The sequence below is a fragment of the Salminus brasiliensis genome, chromosome 15, assembly GCF_030463535.1.
Source record: "Salminus brasiliensis chromosome 15, fSalBra1.hap2, whole genome shotgun sequence".
NCBI classification, from domain to species: domain Eukaryota; kingdom Metazoa; phylum Chordata; class Actinopteri; order Characiformes; family Bryconidae; genus Salminus; species Salminus brasiliensis.
The window spans coordinates 9,212,891-9,231,527 of NC_132892.1; the positions used below are offsets into that span (position 1 = coordinate 9,212,891).

At 39.0% G+C, this 18,637-nt stretch overlaps 1 protein-coding gene across 2 annotated transcripts; it reads right to left on the minus strand.

The window, feature by feature from the left end:
• Window positions 1-8,397: 8,397 nt before the first annotated feature.
• Window positions 8,398-16,841, minus strand: mrpl16 (mitochondrial ribosomal protein L16). Of its 2 annotated transcripts, none has more exons than XM_072656844.1 (5): window positions 16,658-16,841; window positions 16,394-16,465; window positions 15,476-15,624; window positions 11,746-12,039; window positions 8,398-10,005 (listed from the first exon to the last, which is right to left on the minus strand). In XM_072656844.1, exons 1-5 carry the CDS (start codon window positions 16,713-16,715, stop codon window positions 9,814-9,816), a joined length of 765 nt encoding a protein of 254 aa, XP_072512945.1. In that variant the 5' UTR covers window positions 16,716-16,841; the 3' UTR covers window positions 8,398-9,813. The 2 variants fall into 2 exon arrangements, with proteins under 2 accessions (XP_072512945.1, XP_072512946.1); XM_072656845.1 differs by lacking the exon at window positions 16,658-16,841 and adding an exon at window positions 15,707-15,825 and having other exon boundaries at window positions 16,394-16,470.
• Between the last annotated feature and the right edge of the window lie 1,796 nt (window positions 16,842-18,637).

Consider the following 18,637-nt stretch of genomic DNA (forward strand, 5'->3'; position numbering starts at 1 on the left):
TAGATTTTGAAACACTGCTGTGAGGATTTGGTTGCATTCAGCGACAAGAGCGTAACTGAGGTCAGGAGGTCAGCATGTTGGATGATCACCACACCACCTCATGCCACAAAAATATTTGGATGGAGCTACATCATTCCAGAGAGCACAGTTCTTCCACTGCTCTACAGCTCAATGCTGGGGGGCTTTATACCCATCTAGCCCACGCCTGGCATTAGACATTGCTGCCAATAGGTTCATGTTTATCTACTGCAGAGAGTCCTGTTCTATTGGCAGTACTGTGTGTGTGTGTGTGTGTGTGTGCGTGTGTGTGTATGTGTGTATGCAAATTAGTACCCGTATGCATTTATTAGAAGGTGTCTACAGACATGTGGACATATAGGTATTGTAGCTCTGACGTTTTTACATAAACCTCAGTAAACACAACCCCTGATGGAGCTACGAGGACAGAGTACCAACGCTAGCGCGAGCTAATATAAACACACTCCCCATTCAGCACAGCATCGACATCTAATTCAAACCTTCCCCATGTTTGTAGAAGCGCTGCCACTAGCGAGCTAAATCCGCATACACTCAAAACAAATATCTTAACTTCAACCTTTATGTATTTTGGGTTGTATCAATAGCCAACGACTCACCAGCTCCTCCTGAGTTTCGCGCTAAAAGCTTCGAAGCGGTAAATACGCGCATGCGCCCTGCGTAAGTGTGCGGGAACGGACGCCATGATGTGAAGGTCAAAATGGTCCCTTACGTTTTTTTTTTTTTTTGTTGACAATATTGGAAATATTCCTGCAGGCTTACGGTAGAATTTACTTGCATACAGGGCCGGGTTAAATGTTGTTCTTTTAGATTAAAGAAATGATATGAGCTAAAAAAAAAAAAAAAAATAGCATTTATGCTTTAAATAAAAGTTATTATTAATAAGGTTTAAGTGAAATTCTGCAGTGAAAGATGCTATAATAAACAAAACATTCCTAAAATGTGAAAATGTTATGGTCACAAGTTTATTAAAAGATATCATGCTCACGTAGCTAACTCAACATCTAGCTAAATTGCTAAGTATAATACGGTGCCTTTAAAAATAATTCACCCCCTCTTTAAAAATAATTCACCCCCTCTTTAAAAATAATTCACCCTCTCTTTAAAAATAATTCACCCCCTCTTTAAAAATAATTCACCCCCTCTTTAAAAATAATTCACCCTCTCTTTAAAAATAATTCACCCCCTTGGATGTTTTTCCATTTGTTTGTTTTTTATTTTTTAATAATTTACAAAAAACGAAAAAAGAAAAACAATTAATTCAAATGTAATGGTCAATTAAAGAAAAAAGACATATAATGTTAAATAAGGGATTGCATAAATATTCACTCCCTTTAAAGTGACTGACCTAACTGAACACCAGGCAATTGGTTCTAATATTCTCACAGTTAGTGAACTAGAGATCAAGGTGGGCTCCCTCACTAGTCTCCTTCTTGCACGGTCACTCAGTTTATGAGGGCGGCCTGCTGTAGGCAGATTTACACACTTGTCATATTTCTTCCATTTCTTAATGATGGATTTAACTGAACTCTAGTGGATGGTCAGTGATGTTTTTGTATCTATCCTCTGATGTCACTCCCATTTCCTCAGAGAGTGTGGGGTGTTCTTTTGTCTTCATGGTCTCTTTATGGTTGTAGCCAGGAATGCTGATTAACCAGTGACTGGACCTTCCAGACAGGTGTCTTTATTCTATATGCACTTGAGGCACATTCACTGCACTCCATTTTATTCATAGTGAGACTGCTAGCACCATCTGCCTGGACCTCTGCTAAATTTGGTCAGTCACTTTAAAAGGGTCAATATTTATGCAGTCACTTGTTTTACATTACATATTTATACATATATTTTGTTATAGAAATCTGACTTGTAAATACGTAAATGTAAATAAAAAGCATATTGACCATTGACCAATTAAAAGCATTTCAGTCATAGTTGTGTCTTGTATTACTGTGACAAATAAACTTTTACTTGGTGGTCATGTGGGGTTGTTGATTATACTGTATCACTTTCCTGTATAGCTTCCTATTGTCACCCTCCTCCCAGCACTTCCTCCAAACAGTGAAATAAGTGTGAGTTTAGAGAAAGTCAGTGATTGCTTAAAAATTCTGCAGCACTTATTTCATTTTCGACACTGCATGCTTAGATGACGTTTGATGTTCTTCAGAGATGTCTGCAAAGTTATCTGTCTGAACAGAAACCAGTGAATCCCGCAGACTCAAAGCAAACCCTGACACTGTACATTAAAAAAACACACAGCAGGACATGTAGCTCTGAAAAAGACTGCATGTAGAGCTGAGTGTTAATATTAGTCACTGGCCCATTTTTTTCAAATAAGGATGTAGTTAGTCAGTCCCTCAGAGGAAGAATGACACAGGGTAAAAATGATACACCAAACAGATATACACTACTTATTTAAAGGCTATGGAAACCTGCCTATCCTGTGTTCAAAATCAAGAGTATTTGTTTGCTGAAAATCTTCAGGATCCAGTGAAATTGTAAAATTGGAAAATGTAAAAAATATTAAATTAAATAATGTTTTATTAACACAATTGATTTCTCTCATAGAGGAAAAAACTCTTTACACCTGAAATTGCTGGAATTCAAGCATGATGCCAACTACAAACGGGTTAGTCATTTTAGCCATCCGCAGTGAAATAATAATCAGCCCATAGATTATAGCCTGCTGTAGACCTGCATTTAGTCTTTTTTTAGCCTTCTCTTATTTCAGTTTCTGTGGGCTGATTATTTCACTGCAGATGGCTAAAATGACTAACCCGTTTGTAGTTGGCATCATGCTTGAATTCCAGCAACTTCAGGAGGAAGAGGACCACGACCGGTCCCATTACCATCACGGGTCAGGATGTGGAGCGGGTAGACACCTATAAATACCTGGGTGTCCTCCTGGACAGCAAACTGGACTGGAAGGCCAACACAGAGGCTGTGTACAGGAAGGGGATGAGCAGACTCTACTTTCTGAGGAAGCTCAGGTCCTTTAATGTGTGCAGCAATATGCTGGAGACCTTCTACCAGTCTGTTGTTGCTAGTGCTGTCTTTTTTGCTGCAATCTGCTGGGGAGGCAGCATCAGGAGTGGAGATGCCAGTAAGCTCAACAAACTGATCAGGGAAGCTGGATCAGTCCTGGGCTGCTCTCTGGAAGGCTTTGAGGTGGTTGTGGAAAGGAGGACTCTGAGCAAACTCACTGCCATTCTGGAGAACACTTCCCACCCCCTCCATGATCTACTGGTCAAGCAGCGGAGCACTTTCAGTAACAGGCTCCTTCAGCTCCGCAGCAGTAAGGAACGGTACAGGAGATCGTTTCTCCCAACAGCGATCTCGCTGTACAACGCCTCGTCACTGTGCCGGGACATTATTATGCACTGAGTGTACTAATAGAACAGTCCCGCTGTTTCTCAATCGGACACTATTCTGTTCATCAGTATGTACTGCCACACAGCTCTGTCATCTGCACTGCCACTTTAAAACTCTATACTGTAATGATACCCCAGGATGCCTTACATCACTACATTATATTAATGTAGTTACTGCACTGTTACATTACACATAATTCATTCTGTATATTACATTATATTAATGTAATTATTACTGCACTACAATCACTTTTTACGCTTTTATGCCTCTATCATGCTGCTCTCTTGTTTGATTTTGCTGCTATAAAAAGACTTTCCCTGTGGGATAAATAAAGTGATCTATCTATCTATCTATCTATCTATCTAAAAGGGCCAGTGTAAGTTAAACCATTGCAGTCTAGAGGAAACACAGTACTGGCGTTGTATAGATTATTTAACTAGACCTGTAAAATATACATATATATACATATACATATATATATATATATATATATATATATATATATATATATATATATATATATATCCACATTATGGCTTGGTTTACTTGCATGGTGTTAAACTAGAACACAGCAACTGTACGCTAAAATGTGCAGAAGTGAGTTCTATGTTGAGGATGTGACTTTTTTTCACATGGCATGGCAGACGCTTCCGCTGCTGTGTTATCTATGTTTGAATCTGAACAGCTAATTAAGATTCATTTAATTCCTTTTCCTTCTACCATAAACAACAGAAGCACTCTACTGGAGGAGTATATAGCCTACTATATAAAGCAACATAAATAAACCATCATTATTCAGAGAAGAACTGTGTAATTTAACCTCTTGTTATTACAGAACTAGTCATTTCCCATTAATAAGTTTTGGGTTGCAATGAAAGGGTTACATTTGTGTCAGTTTGTTTTTAATGAGCATTCCCCTTGTTTTAGACAAGCTCTCCCATCAGTTTACTGTAAAATTGGAGACCCAACATGTTAACTACCAAATCAATTAACATGTGACTCTGGGCCTGGGCCAAGAAAGTCCCAGATATGTCACACACTGTGAATGTGAGCAGTAGTCCAACCAGGATTCAGTCAGCTTCAGAAATGAAAAACATCAATTAACTATGCCTTCCATTCAAAGTTTTAGGTTAAGCTGCTTGGAGGAGCCCATGACTGCTGGTTGTTGGGACGAGGTTTGAGGAGTTGGAGAATTTCTAAAGCTTTAAAATTCACATTCACAGATTTCCGAACATTGATTGTGAACAAGGCAAAGCCCTGCCATGCTAATTAAGGCCTGAGACCATAGTGAAAGCTTTCTATTCACTGAGAAAGTGATGTAAGTTAAAGGAACTGTGTTTGATTAAAAGCCTTTATTCAGAACACTCAAAATTATTTCATTTCCTGTGGTTTGGAACCACCCTTAAAATGATCGAATACCCTGTGTAGACCACTTTGCATGCGACTACTAACCTGTAATTTGTTATAATCAGCCACACCTGCTTTTCTTACAGGGTGAAGCTTTTTGATTGTATGATTTTCTTATGCAAGCTCCACAGGAAAGTTGGGACAAAGTACAAAAACAGGCCTACAGTAACGTAGGTACTAATATCCCTGTTAGAAAATGGGACACGAGCTTGGCTGTTAGGAATCAAATAGTTGCCTGTGGATCAGAAGCCAGGGTCCCACAGTCTCTGGTGAGGGGAACTATGGACACTATGCACATTTTATTTCCCTAAGCACACCTGATTCAGACACTTATATGCCAGGCCAGGTGTGTCAGCGGAGACAACCAACACAAATGTCCAGAGCATTGGTGGCAACAGTAGTGATTTTGGGAACCACTGATATAGGATAGGGTTTAACAAAGTTGCTGACAACCTGCGTAACCTGCGAACAATATAAAAACGAAAAAAAGAGCCTTATATATGAGCTGTGGAGCAGTGGAACTGTGACCTCTGGAATGATGGATGGTCTAGTACTTTTGGGATGAAGTGGGTGGTGATCATCCAACATCCTGACCTTACGAACACGCTTGTCGCAGGATAATCTCGTTTTAATACCCTTGTTTTTAGACGAAACAATGAATAAGTGTCCCAATACTACATATTATACTACTATATACTACTATATTATATATATTTGACAGGTTTATATTGTACAGTCCTGTATATAGAAAAGAACAGAGAAAACCTGTGACTGAAAAACCTACTCGTGGTAGACGTCTGTGGGCAGGTGCTGAAAGTATTGTCTGCAGTTAGCAACCATCTTAACCAGATGTTAAGCAACGGTTCCATTATTTTGCAGACAGTGAAATGGTTGATGTTTAATTTGTTTTGAGACCTTTAAAAATCCCTGTCCGAATACCTGCATCTCACCATGGTGATGGCACCACACTAATGCTAACCTTCCACTAAAGGCTTTGAAAAGAGTTCAGTCTGACACTCTCTCACATCTAAAGACAATTTGTCATTACTCACATGCAGGGTCACTATTTACAGGACTGCAACTGGCTTCCCTTAGATAATATTTCCCCATCATGGGGAAACTGTTGAGCAACAGAGCAGAAACAGAAGCAGTTTTTTGCCATTGCTGGCCTTCTGTGTGTGCCATAGTCTGTTTGGTGCTGGAGAGAGCTCACAAATCGGTTATTCACAATGTCTGTGTTACAATTAGCATGAGCCAAGACCAAAATCTTGTGATGAAATTCAGTTGACTTTTTCTGAATTTTGTTAAGAGTTAAGACAGCTATCCTGGCCACCTTACACCAACTGATCGAGATTACGGGAGCGTGCCACAACTCTAGCAAGACTCACATGATTTTATTCAGACATTGGAAATTTGTCTGTGAAAGCCGTTTGGTATAAGACCGATGTCTTAATGTCTGAAGTTTCAAAGACAGGCTCCTCCAAAATCCTCTCCAACCGTGTTCTAGTTAGCTGATGTGCTGCAGCTGATTGTAATTTTAGACATTTTAAGTAGTAATAAATGTGGGGATGTCATTAAAAAATAAATTGCATTTATATAAACTATATTTTACAAAGGATTTATAAAGACATTTCTTCAGTTTTATGTGTTTAGTTATATTACACCCATCTCTTAATATTGTTCAAATGAAGATCAAATGTCCATATGTTTAACAACAAAGGTTTATGATTTGATTTGGGGTGTTTTCATTTTTTTTTACATTACTGTATGCACAATATTTAAGCAGTATTTAAGTAGTATTACACAAATCAGTGAGGAAAGAACTTTTTATTACTTCCACTGAAGCCACTTGCTGGAGCTGGCACTTCAGCATCACTGAATGTCAGTGTTGGGCAAAAATCCAAGCCAAGAATTCTGGAAAAATAACACACACTCATACTGTGTGAGTAGCTTGTGTGTGAACAGCTTATAAAACAGCTCCTCTTAAAACTCTTAGGGAAAAGAAACAACAGATCAGCCCATACTGAAAGTTACCAGTTCCCTTTTTTGGTTAAATTTCATCCTGGTCACTACCCAGACTGCATTATACAAAGCAAAACCACAGCAGTTCTACAGAACCTGAGTCGTTTTTGAGCTGATGCCAATTTACGCCTACAGAGTGTCATTACTTCCTTAAAGATTAAGACTGTTCTACCCATTTCATGGGTCGCTTACCTCTGCATGAACTCCTAAACTATTTTCTAAATCTACCTACTATTTCTAAAATACCTTCTGCTCACATGGATCTTCTTACTTCGGATGTTTTAATGTTAAACATCCGGTACGTGTCCTCAGTAGATCATCAGATCTTTGACATTTATCACTCTTCTCAGTCATATTACCTCTACACCCCACCTACTGCACTCGTGTTCAAATCCAGGTGCAGTACAATTCACAGTGTAAGTGCAGAGGAAGCAGAAGTACACAAGAAGTCCCATGCTTAAGTAGAAGTACAAATATTTTTTAAAGCAGCAGATTTTTTATTTTTTAAGATTTTACTTTCTGAGGGACAAAAATATTGTAATATAAAGTGGTCTGCTAGTTTTTCCACAGGAGTTTTCCTAATACTGCGAGAGCTGCTGCAAACATGGAGATATCAAAACCTTCATCTGCTCACTCACCCACTATCAAACCAGACTCATCCGGTCTCTAAATCCCCAAAACGTACAGACTGACGCTTTTAAAAGGAGCTTCTCATTTCTTGATTTTAAACACTTTCTCAAATGTTACAAAAATGACACTGATTAATGACATTTTAACATTGTTTTAACATCATTAAAACATTCCTTTCATAGGTAATATATGATTCCCAGCTCTGATACACTGAACATGTGCTTACTCTAATAGCCTGTTTTGGTCTTTTCACTTTAGACCTTTAGTATTTTAGGCATCATTATTTAAACCAGCAAAAACAGACCCCACCCATCTGAAATCAACAGCCTCTTCATTCCTGTTTAACGGTGTTGGCTTCCAGTTCTTTTCTGGCGGTGAAGATACAGGTCATCCAGCAAACTGGTGAAACCTCCACTACTGTCAGTGTCCATTCAGATCTGGAAACGTGTTTCTCAGACCACTGAAAACTCCAGCACTCCCACCTGACAGACTAAGTGATTCAACTCTTATTGAACTGGTGAAACTGATTGGAATATTAATTAATTAATATTAATTAATATTAATTATTAATTAATAATGAATACTGAGCAATTCTAGCTAGCTGTGTATACATATCTTTGAGAGAACAGTGGGGAAACAGTAGATTAAACATTGTAGTGTGTCAGATTTATTTATATGGAACAGAATAGCAGCTTGATTCACCATCTGCACAATGTTGGTGATCATCCAACATCTTGACCTCACTAATGTTCTCGTCACTGCACGCAATCAAATCCTCACAGCAATGCTGCAAAAGTAAACTAGTAGAAAGCCTTCTTTGGACAGTAGACGGTTACTCCAACAAAAGCAGGTCTGTGCAAACCTTCAGTCCTAATAATGATTTCGGCCAAATCTAACAGCCAAGAGCCAAAGCCCATTCATTCACTCCATCCATTTTTTCTTCTCAAGCTTTTTATTTGACTATTCTTCTCTAATAAACCTAAATAGCCACTGGCTCTGCACATTTTCCAGCACTCTCTACTCCAGTGATCATCAACCCTCAGGCTCAGTCAGGCTGACCTTCTTGTAGACTTTAGCTCCAACCCCAATATAAGTATCACCTTCAGGCGTGCATGATTCGAGGAACAAGGTGTGTTAAGACTAGTGCTGTCAGGCCACATCATATGGAAGAGAAAAGTTTGGATGATTCTAAGAGCCTGTGACTGATGGGGGGCCCTAAAATATGTATTATACGAAGAATTAGGCATAACTGTTAAGAGTTGTGGGGCCTAGTGTAATATCTATTCATGAGGCCCAAAATCCCAGCAGTGACCCTGGATGTAAACTCTACAGAAAGGCTGACGACATCCACTCTAACACAGCCGACCCATGATGAGCTTTATTCATTAGCTAATATATCGTGCTAGATGAAGCAAAGCACAAATGTGCATAATTTGGCGTCACTGAAATCGATGATCAATGTAGACAGCTCAATATTTAGACCACTGACTGCATGTTGAACAGGCTAGCATAGAACCAATCAGTATTTCTAAAATCCCATGAAATTTCCAGCACAATAGCTTCTAGCTACCTCAACGGCCCAGAACAGCAGAAGACCACGTTAGGTTCCACTACTGCCAGCCAGGACCAGAAAGCTGAAGCTGCAGTGGGCAAAGGCTCACCAAAACTGCATAGCTGAAGACTATTAAAATGTCCCCTGGTGTGACCAATCTTGACTTCTGCTGAGGCACACAGATAAGATCAGAATTTGGCATTAACAGCATGAATCCATGGACCCAACCTGCCTTGGTCAACAGTGCAGGCATGTAAGGGTGGTTCAATGATGTGGGGAATATTTTCCACACAGCATTCTTAGCTTTAGATAAATCGAGCATTCTCTGCCCTGAGGCTTGGTTCACCTCTGGTAACATGGAGCACATGTTCTGTACCTGTTAATATTACTGGAAATATGAGCAAGTTTTATGCAGTTTTATTACTGTATCAGTCTAAAAACATGATGACGACATGACAACCAAGCCTTTCTCCATTCCAGTCCTTTTAGACAAACCGACCAGTGAATCATGGGAAGAATGTGACACAAAAACGTGTCTCAGTCTTAAATAATTCAATGTCTAAATTGGGGAAAAAAAACAAAAAAAAAAACAACCACCACCACCCACACCAGAAACTTAAGCCCAACAGTGTATGATTACAATCTTACACATTTGAAACCCACATCTCTCATTCAGGCTGTGGCTTCCTGTGAGGCAGCATGAGAAACTAAGCTTCTGCAAACACTCTGCAGACCTCTTTATAAAGGATGATTTTTGCTAAAGATATATTTGATACTGTGGCTAGAGGTGCTTTTTGTCAGACCCTGTCTGGGTTAAAGAACTTTCCAGTGTAGCGGCCATGATTGCGGATGTCAAAGGGGCTGATGACCTTGCGGATGCCCAGCATGTTGGACCGGACTATTCTTTGAAAGGTCCAGGGGTTCTGGTTATTGGCCTCCTTCTCAGCTTGCTCTTGATGCATGGCAGCCAGACTCTCTCTGCTCACCACCTACAGGTCAAGAAGAGCAGACTTAGAGTTACTAGCTCATTAGTTACAAATCATGAACCTTTACTGTACAAAAGTACAGTACAGACAAAAAACTACTTCATTTGGTAACAAGCAAGTGAACAACTTTTTCTCAAGCTAAAAAAAATATTTTTAAAAAGATGAGCAATATATTACAATCGATTCCAGCCACACACACAAAAAAATTGTCCGGTACGCCAATTTGGGCCTCCAGACGTTATTCATGTGGTAAACCATTCTTGGCACAGCAGTATGAAACCAAATGTACATCAAAACAAAGGCCGTCTAGCCTTATCAAGTTATAAATCATGTAAACACAGACATGTTTCAACTGTTCGTTGAAACCATAGCCTAACCGAAACAGATGTTAGCTAGACTAAACCCTGATCTCGCAACACAAGGATACGACAATGTGCATTACAGAGATGCATCATTCTCAGGATTTCAGGTCAACTTTAATGTCTTCTGTTCATGTTTATAGTTCTTAACTAATATGAACCTGACTAATACCAATATAGCCCTAGTTGTCCACCTACAGCATCGCTTTAGCAATGCGACAGAATTGACAACACTTCGCCACCCAACCACAAGTCACTTTTGGTCACCTGTAACTAACTCTGAAAAGTTTTTAAGACACAAATCTGAAATCTGTTTTAAACCAAGGCGTATTACTCAGTAGAAACTGTACAAACTGGTGGTGCTATTGGTTGGGGATAGAAGTTTGTAATAACACCTTTTGCCCGCCGGCAGTCCATAGGCTGTTTAAGGGTTCAAGAACCATTATGCGTACGTCACAAGTGACACTACTGCTTGGTGACCACTTGCTGGCTGCTTTCATTAGGACACATCTTCCTTGTGGGTACATCTTGTTTTAAATACATATGTGCATCACTGGTCAGTTTCGGTTGGCTGGATATTCTGACTGAACTATTCAAATTGAGTAAACTTGGTGTTATCAAAAGCAGGGAAACCGTCAACTGTGCCAAACCACGGTCCTTCAAGACCTGAGAGAAAATGGACATGCACTAGTCATAAAAGTTTTCACAGCAGGACTGTCAATGTAGCAACTTTTGAAATTGAAAAAAAACTTTTGAAGAAAAAAAACAAAAAAACAAAACGACCTAGAAACCCCATTTCCATGATGGATCACTTTGATGGATTAGGCATTATCACACAACCCACTGTGCTCAACATTAAAGGGGAATTTCACAGGTTTTTTTCAAAACTGACAATTTACATAAACACGTTTAAAAAAAAAAAAAAAAAGAAAAAAGTCAGTCAGGGTGGTGTAATGACTTATCCGCCATTCTACACAAGCTTAGTGTCCAAACTTTATACAGTGGTGGTAATGAGAACCCGGTGTAATAATGTCTGTGATGAAAATATGGCAAAAATAAATTATCCAATTTTAATTTACTATCAATTCTATCTGTTGCCAGGTTCATGATGTCCAAAACCTTTCAATAAATCTCAAATTGCATTTTGTGTAATAATAATTCTGTTTTGGCTGCTTCAGATGTCTGGCAGCCACTTTTCATATCAAACAATTAATCATGTGCTCTTTCGCTTAGCTGGAACTAAAAACCTGCAGCCACACTGTCCCTTTACAGATAAGAGCCAAGTTCCCTATAATACAGACTATAAATGGCTAGAAGTAGAGACAAAAAAAAAAGCAGTAGCATAGAAGCTGACATTGACAGCAAAATGAAAGGAAAGGCAAACCTTTGCTGGGAAGGGCAGTTTCTTTGCCACTTGTGTAAGCACTGCTTCCACTTCACCGAGTTCAACATAGCCTCCGACTTCCACTATGAATCTGCCACACTTTACTGGAGTAACATAGTAGTCGATGGCACCTTTGCCTCCACCCATCCTCTTGCCCAGGCCCTTACGGGTAATGGGCTTATATGGAGCATTGATGCGCCAAGAGGCAAAAGTGGTATTTTGGTCCAAACGACGGTTAATGGTAAGCCTTATCATCTCCATATGACCCCACTCTAGATAACCTCCACCCATGGCCTGCAGAGACAGAATACAAAACATGAGAAGGGGAGGGGGGGGGGGGTTGATGGCTCTGGTGATCACCTGGTGTTACTATAATATAGTAATCAGATAATCAAGTAACAGGTCCCTGGCTACAATTCTTTGGTAGGGCCTATCTGGCTACCCTTTTTTGAGGTACATCACATCACATCACTGCAGCTTACATGAGGGCTGGGCAGCACCACGACAATAGCATACCTACCACAGAATCAGACAAACACATAACAAAACAATCTGAGGTTTGTGGTATGCAAAAATAAATGCATAAAGTATGAGATCTACAATGCATTGAGGATTTTTTTCTACCAATTATCCTACAGGTTTAAGAAACAAGGTCCTAAGAAAGAAAAATAAATTCAATATATTTAGTATTTAGTATGTCATAACTGTACAAAGGGGCCCCCATAGTGACTCTGGCCAAAAAATCCTATTAGATAATCTGGGCCTGTAGCAAATCGCCTTTCAGGACAGACTGGATTTCTGGTTGGAGCTGATAAGGATTATTTTATATATATATATATATATATATATATATATATATATATATATATATATATATATATATATATATATATATATATATTACACACACATACATATATACACACAGTGTGGCAAAAATGTATTTAGTCAGCCACTGATTTCGTAATTTCTCCTACTTAGAAAGATGAGCGAGGTCTGTAATTTTCATCATAGGTACACTTCAACTATGAGAGACAAAATCCAGGAAATCACATTGTAGGATTTTTAAAGAATTGTTTGTAAATTATGGTGGAAAATAAGTATTTGGTCAATAACAAAAGTTCAACTCAGTACTTTGTAACATAACCTTTGTTGGCAATGACAGAGGTCAAACGTTTCCTGTAAGTCTTCACCAGGCCCATTCCTCCATGCAGATCTCCTCTAGAGCAGTGATGTCTTGGGGCTGTTGCTGGGCAACACAGACTTTCAACTCCACAAATTTTCTATGGGGTTGAGGTCTGGAGACAGGTTAGGCCACTCCAGGACCTTGAAATTCTTTTTAGAGCCACTCCTTCATTGCCCAAGTGGTGTGTTTGGGATCATTGTCATGTACTGGCTTAAGCAGGGGGACACGCCTGGCACTGCAAGATCTGAGTCCCTCTCTGCGTCCCTCTCTGCATAGTGCGTTACTGATGGTAGCCTTTGTTACTTTGGTTCCAGCTCTCTGCAGGTCATTCATCAGGTCCCTCCATGTAGTTCTGGGATTTTTGTCCACCGTTCTCATGATCATTTTGAGATCTTGTGTGAGGGCCCCTGATCGAAGAAGATTATCAGTGGTCTTGTATGTCTTCCATTTTCTTAAAGTTTCTCCCACAGTTGATTTATTCACATCAACTTGCTTGCCTATTGTAGATTCACTCTTCCCAACCTGGTGCAGGTCTACAGTTTTCTTCTCGGTGTCCTTCGACAGCTCTTTGGTCTTGGCCATGGTTAAGTTTGGAGTCTGACTGTTTGAGGCTGTGGGCAGGTTTCTTTTATACAAATAACGAGGTCAAACAGGTGCCATTAATACAGGCTAAGAGTGGAGGACAGAAGAGCTTCTTAAAGCTGTTCCCTTGTCTTGTTTGTGGGTGACCAAATACTTACTTCCCACCATAATTTACAAATAAATTCTTTAAAAATCCTTTTTTTTTCTAATTTTGTCTCTCATAGTTGAAGTGTACCTATGATGAAAACTACAGACCTCTCTCATCTTTCTAAGTAGGAGAACTTACACAATCAGTTGCTGACTATATACTTTTTTGCCCCAGTGTGTGTTACATTATATATATGTATATATACACACACACACAGACACACACACTGTCTCAAAGAAAGGGCTGATTCCATTGCATCATCAGTACATGAGTACATGCTAGGACCTGCTATCCTCTCCCATCAAAGCTCTATGAAGCCCTCGTCTGGCCTGAGCTTGCATCACAATCTAATTTTTGGCGTGGCAGACCGAGCAGAACACTCAAAATGACATCAACATTTCAACATGACATCATATTCCAGTAATGAGGATATCCAGTATCTAAATGCTGTATAATGGTGAGCTGGATTATATAGATTTATGTGGATGGTGACTCCTGTGTAAAAGAGTCCAAAGATAACTAGTATTCATGCCAAATCTGAACCACTGTTGTGACCGAGAAGTCAGATCATTTTTACATGTTGTGGCACAATTATTTGCAACCAAATGTTAAAAACAGCATTAACTAACATTAAACAGTCCTTAATGTACAGTGAAGCCTTGCAAAAGTATTCACCCCCCACCACCCACCTGTATTTTATCTAAATTGTATGTAATGCATCTGCACAAAACAGATGGTGAAGTGAAATGAGAATTTATATATATATATTAAAAAAAAACTTCAGAAGTCACATAATTAGTAAAGTGAAGTCCACCTGGCTGCAACAACATTCAGTAAGAGGCATCACTAACCAGACCAAAGCGATATACAAACTAGTCAGAGACAAAAGTACAAATCAGGGCTGAGTTTTTTTAAAACTCCCCAGAGCACCATCAAATTATCATTAAATGGAAAGAAAATGGTACCACAACAAAGTGGCCAATAGAGCGCTGCCCCACCAAAACTCTTAGACCAGGCAAGGAAGGCATTAATCAGAGAGGCAGCACAGAGACCAAATGTAACCCTGAAGGAGCTGGAGTATCTGTCCATACGACCACAATAAGCCGTAAATTCAACAGAGCTGGGCTTTATGGAAAGGTGGCCAGAAAAGATGGATGGTGCTAAATACAGGGATATTCTGTAGCAAAAACTGTCAGTTCTGTCAGTCATTTGAGACTGGGGCGGAGGTTCACCTTCCAACAGGACAATGACCCAAAGCACACTGCTAAAACAACACTCAAGAGGTTTAAGGGGAAAACGTGTGAATGTATTGGAATGGCCCAGTCAAAGGCCAGACCTAAGTTTAAACTGAGGGAGCTGGAGCAGTTCTGGCTTAAGGAATGGTCAAAAATCCTATCGGCAAGATGCGGCTAGCTCATAGAGAGCTATACACAACGACCTGCAGCTGTAATTGCCACAAAAGGTGGTTCGACAAAGTACTGACTTTTTTTGTTATTTTGTCCTATTTGTTGTTTGCTTCACAAATAAAAAAAAACTTAAGTGTTGAACGCTGTAGGCATGTTCTGTAAACACAATGATGCAAACCCTCAAATAATCCATTTTAATTCCTGGTTGTGAGGTGAATACTTTTGCAAGGTACTGTAAATGCTACCACTACACTGATCACACAATCTATAAAGTAAGCATTTCACTTGGCGGTTAAGGACTGCTATAGTAAGACAATTAACATTAGTGTGATGTTTTTAGCTACACATGATATTAAGTAGGTGAACAATACACAGGCAAAGTAAATGAACGGAAAAAGCAGTACTGACCACAATGGCATACTGTCCAGATGTAAAGGTGTTGGCACCATTCGCTGGCCCCTGTATGTCACGTAGCCTCTTCATCTCCTTCTTGGCCTTTTTAAAATTTGGCACTTTATTGAGGAATTTGAGCTTCGGCTTCTCCGGAAGAACCACACCTGTAAGGGAGAAAGTGGTTTGTTTATTATAAATAAATAAATAAATAAATAAATAAAAATGCAACGCACCTTCAACTTTTACCTTTTCTCCAAACTGATTTGATTCTAAAATGCATCAAGCTTGTTTACAAGTTTCTTCAAAACAGGACACAGCTTCATTCCGATGAGTCTTCCACAAAGGTCATATTTGTTTAGGTGCCTCTGCAGAACAGAGCGGCGACCACCACGCCAGCGTTTGCAAAATCTTTCTGAATATCCTCTGCATTCAAACAACCCTACAAGCAGTTCTCTCTCAACGTTTTCTTGGTCTTCCAGAGCTCACCTTGAAGTCCCTGTCAACATCCATTTCTTAACAACAATATGATCTGAGGAAAAATGCTTCTGAAAATGCTTGGCTATCATCTTATAGCCTTCTCCTGCTTTGTGGGCATCAATTACTGTCATTTTCATGGCTGCAGACTGTTGGGACAAGCTTTGAAGAGTCAGTGTATTTATAAAGCTTTAAAATATAGCCCTGACAAGGTAATTAAGGGACCTTGGTAAAAAAATATTTAGAGCCCATTTCCATTGTGCTTCTTTCTTTTTTTATTATAAATGATACACTTACAATTCAACGCTCATCTTTACCTTTATGCCTTTTGGAGCTCATTTACTATTTACAGGAACAGACATTTAACATGGGGTGCCCAGGCATCTGCATGCCACTGTGCAGACATGTTGATATTTTACAGAATTATAAACATTCATGTACTTAAAACATGGGGATTACCACTGTAGTCTTGTGGCAGCTCATAGGTCTTCAGTCCAGCTGTAAGGATTTTCAGGTGCTGCTGCAGCAGAGCTGAAACATACAGAAACACAGTCAATTAGAGCACAGGCTCATATATGATGATGCTTGAAGAACAGAAAAAACACAGATGCAGGGCTGAGACACTGGGGGAGTAAATATTAGTCAATATTAGTAAACAATAAAGCATAAAGACACTGGAATATCATGTGAGAATGTGTTCATGGACACTCAGCTCAGCTCTACCTGAACAGTCCGCTGATCTGCTCGCCAGTCCGGCGAACACGCTCCTAACTACGAACATGGCTGATTTAGTCAGTTGGTTTATTTATTTAAAACCAGGATTAAACTACAGCTTTAATGGTTAAGGTGAAATTTGTCGGTTCATCAACAAGCCTGCTGCAAGGTCGGAGCCATGCTCAACGACCAACATCCGGCGCAGCGTTCAAACAGCGCCGCTGAAGACCAGCTCTAGGGAAGACTAAGTTCCGTGGCCGGATTCGCAAAAATGTCTTAGGTGGGTTTTTTATTTTTAATTTTATTTTATTTATTTCTCACTTTCTAAATAAAAGTTATGGATTATCTTCAAGAACAGCTGGTATTCTTAAAAAAAAAAAAATAATAATAATACTTTTCATTTTTCACACACATTTACGACGGCCTTCACCTTTTCTTAGACTGCAAAGGTTTCCCAGAAAGTGGTTAAGCCCAGTTAAGCCTTAGACTTATTTTATTTTGAACCAAAAAATATTTTGAAAGGATATTGTTGCATTTAAAATGCAATATATAAGGCAATATTACAAACAACTACATAAAAAAAAATATTTTAAAAAAAAACCTTAAGAAAAAATAATTAAGGATTTGTATAAAGATAGCAATACAATATAATTATTAGGATAAATGGTTGAGGAACAGACAGACTTCAGGAGTTCAATGCCACAATCTCCTCAAGCTGAGACACCGGTAGAGCCTAATTCCAACTACAAACAGCTGCTGTGTGTCTGTGGCCTCATTAGAGAAGTGGCAGCTCTGAGCAGTCATTCCACAGGATTTTGGCCAGCCTCCTCTTCAGGGTGAGAAACATCTACAGCTCAGTTATTTTTAGACCAAAATCACTTAAAAGTTACTCACTGTGTCTGAAATCTAGCACCTAGGCCTCCTGCCTACTGGGTATGAGTGAGGAGCTTTCTGACCACAGCACAGTCACTTCACTAGCTTTCCTGCATTTTTTACAGCCTGAGAGAAAGCTTTCCGAAACCTTGCTCTAAAACGCTACACTTAAATTATGAGATTGTATATCCAGGCAAAATATGTCCAGTATGTTTGATTTTGAGACGTTTCATATCGCAGTACTGAGGCCCATTTCTGCAGGTTAATAGGAAATACTGTTCTATTGACTTAGTATCTCAAAATAATAATTCTCAAAATTTGTGATTATTTTTTATAATTAAAATGAAAGTAATTAATTAAAATGTATAATTAAAATGAATATTATTTAAATTAATAATAATGTAAAGAAATTGAGTCCAAATTACACTGACCATACCAAGAAAATAAGGTATATGGGACTTAGCTACTAAGTTAAACACTAAATGGCAGATATTAAAACATTCATTATTGCCTTAACACCAAATATTTATGGGATTGAACGCTGATTTTGTTTTGTTTGTGAGGACTAATACTACTGATGGGTTACCACACCACTAAGCAGAGAAAACAATTACTGTTTATATACAAAGTTATATACTTTGTCAGTAGTCACTAGTGCATCTCAAAATTTGAATACTGTGAAAGTTAATTTTTGTTCATAATTAAATTCAAAAAGGTAAATTGTCATGTTATTTTAATTACATGTAAAGTTCCAAGTCCTTTTGGTTGTTGGCAGATTTCTGTATAGAAGCATATTAATGGAAAGTTGTCTGGAAGGGAAAATGTGGTAGAAAATGTGGAGAGCAACAGGGATGATCACAGCTTTGAGAGGATTGTCAAGAAAAGTTGATTGAAGAACTTGGACTGAGGCTGGAGTCAGTCTCAAGAAAAGGGGCAACAACTGCTGCATTTTTTTATATCAGGCCACCCATGAACCCTGTCAGAAGAAGAAAAAGAACTGGACTGTTGCTCAGTGGTTCCAAAGTCCTCTTTTCAGATTAAAGTACATTTTGCATTTCATTTGGAAATGAAGGTCCTAGAGTCTGGAGGAAGAGTGGAGAGGCACAGAACCCAAGA

Coding starts and splice junctions, on each gene's coding strand:
- mrpl16 (XM_072656844.1), bottom strand. CDS start 16,715: ATGTTCGTAGTTAGGAGCGTGTTCGCCGGACTGGCGAGCAGATCAGCG. Junction 16,466..16,657: donor CAGATCAGCGGACTGTTCAG/GTAGAGCTGAGC, acceptor TGTATGTTTCAG/CTCTGCTGCAGCAGCACCTG. Junction 10,006..11,745: donor AACTGCCCTTCCCAGCAAAG/GTTTGCCTTTCC, acceptor CTTGACCTGTAG/GTGGTGAGCAGAGAGAGTCT.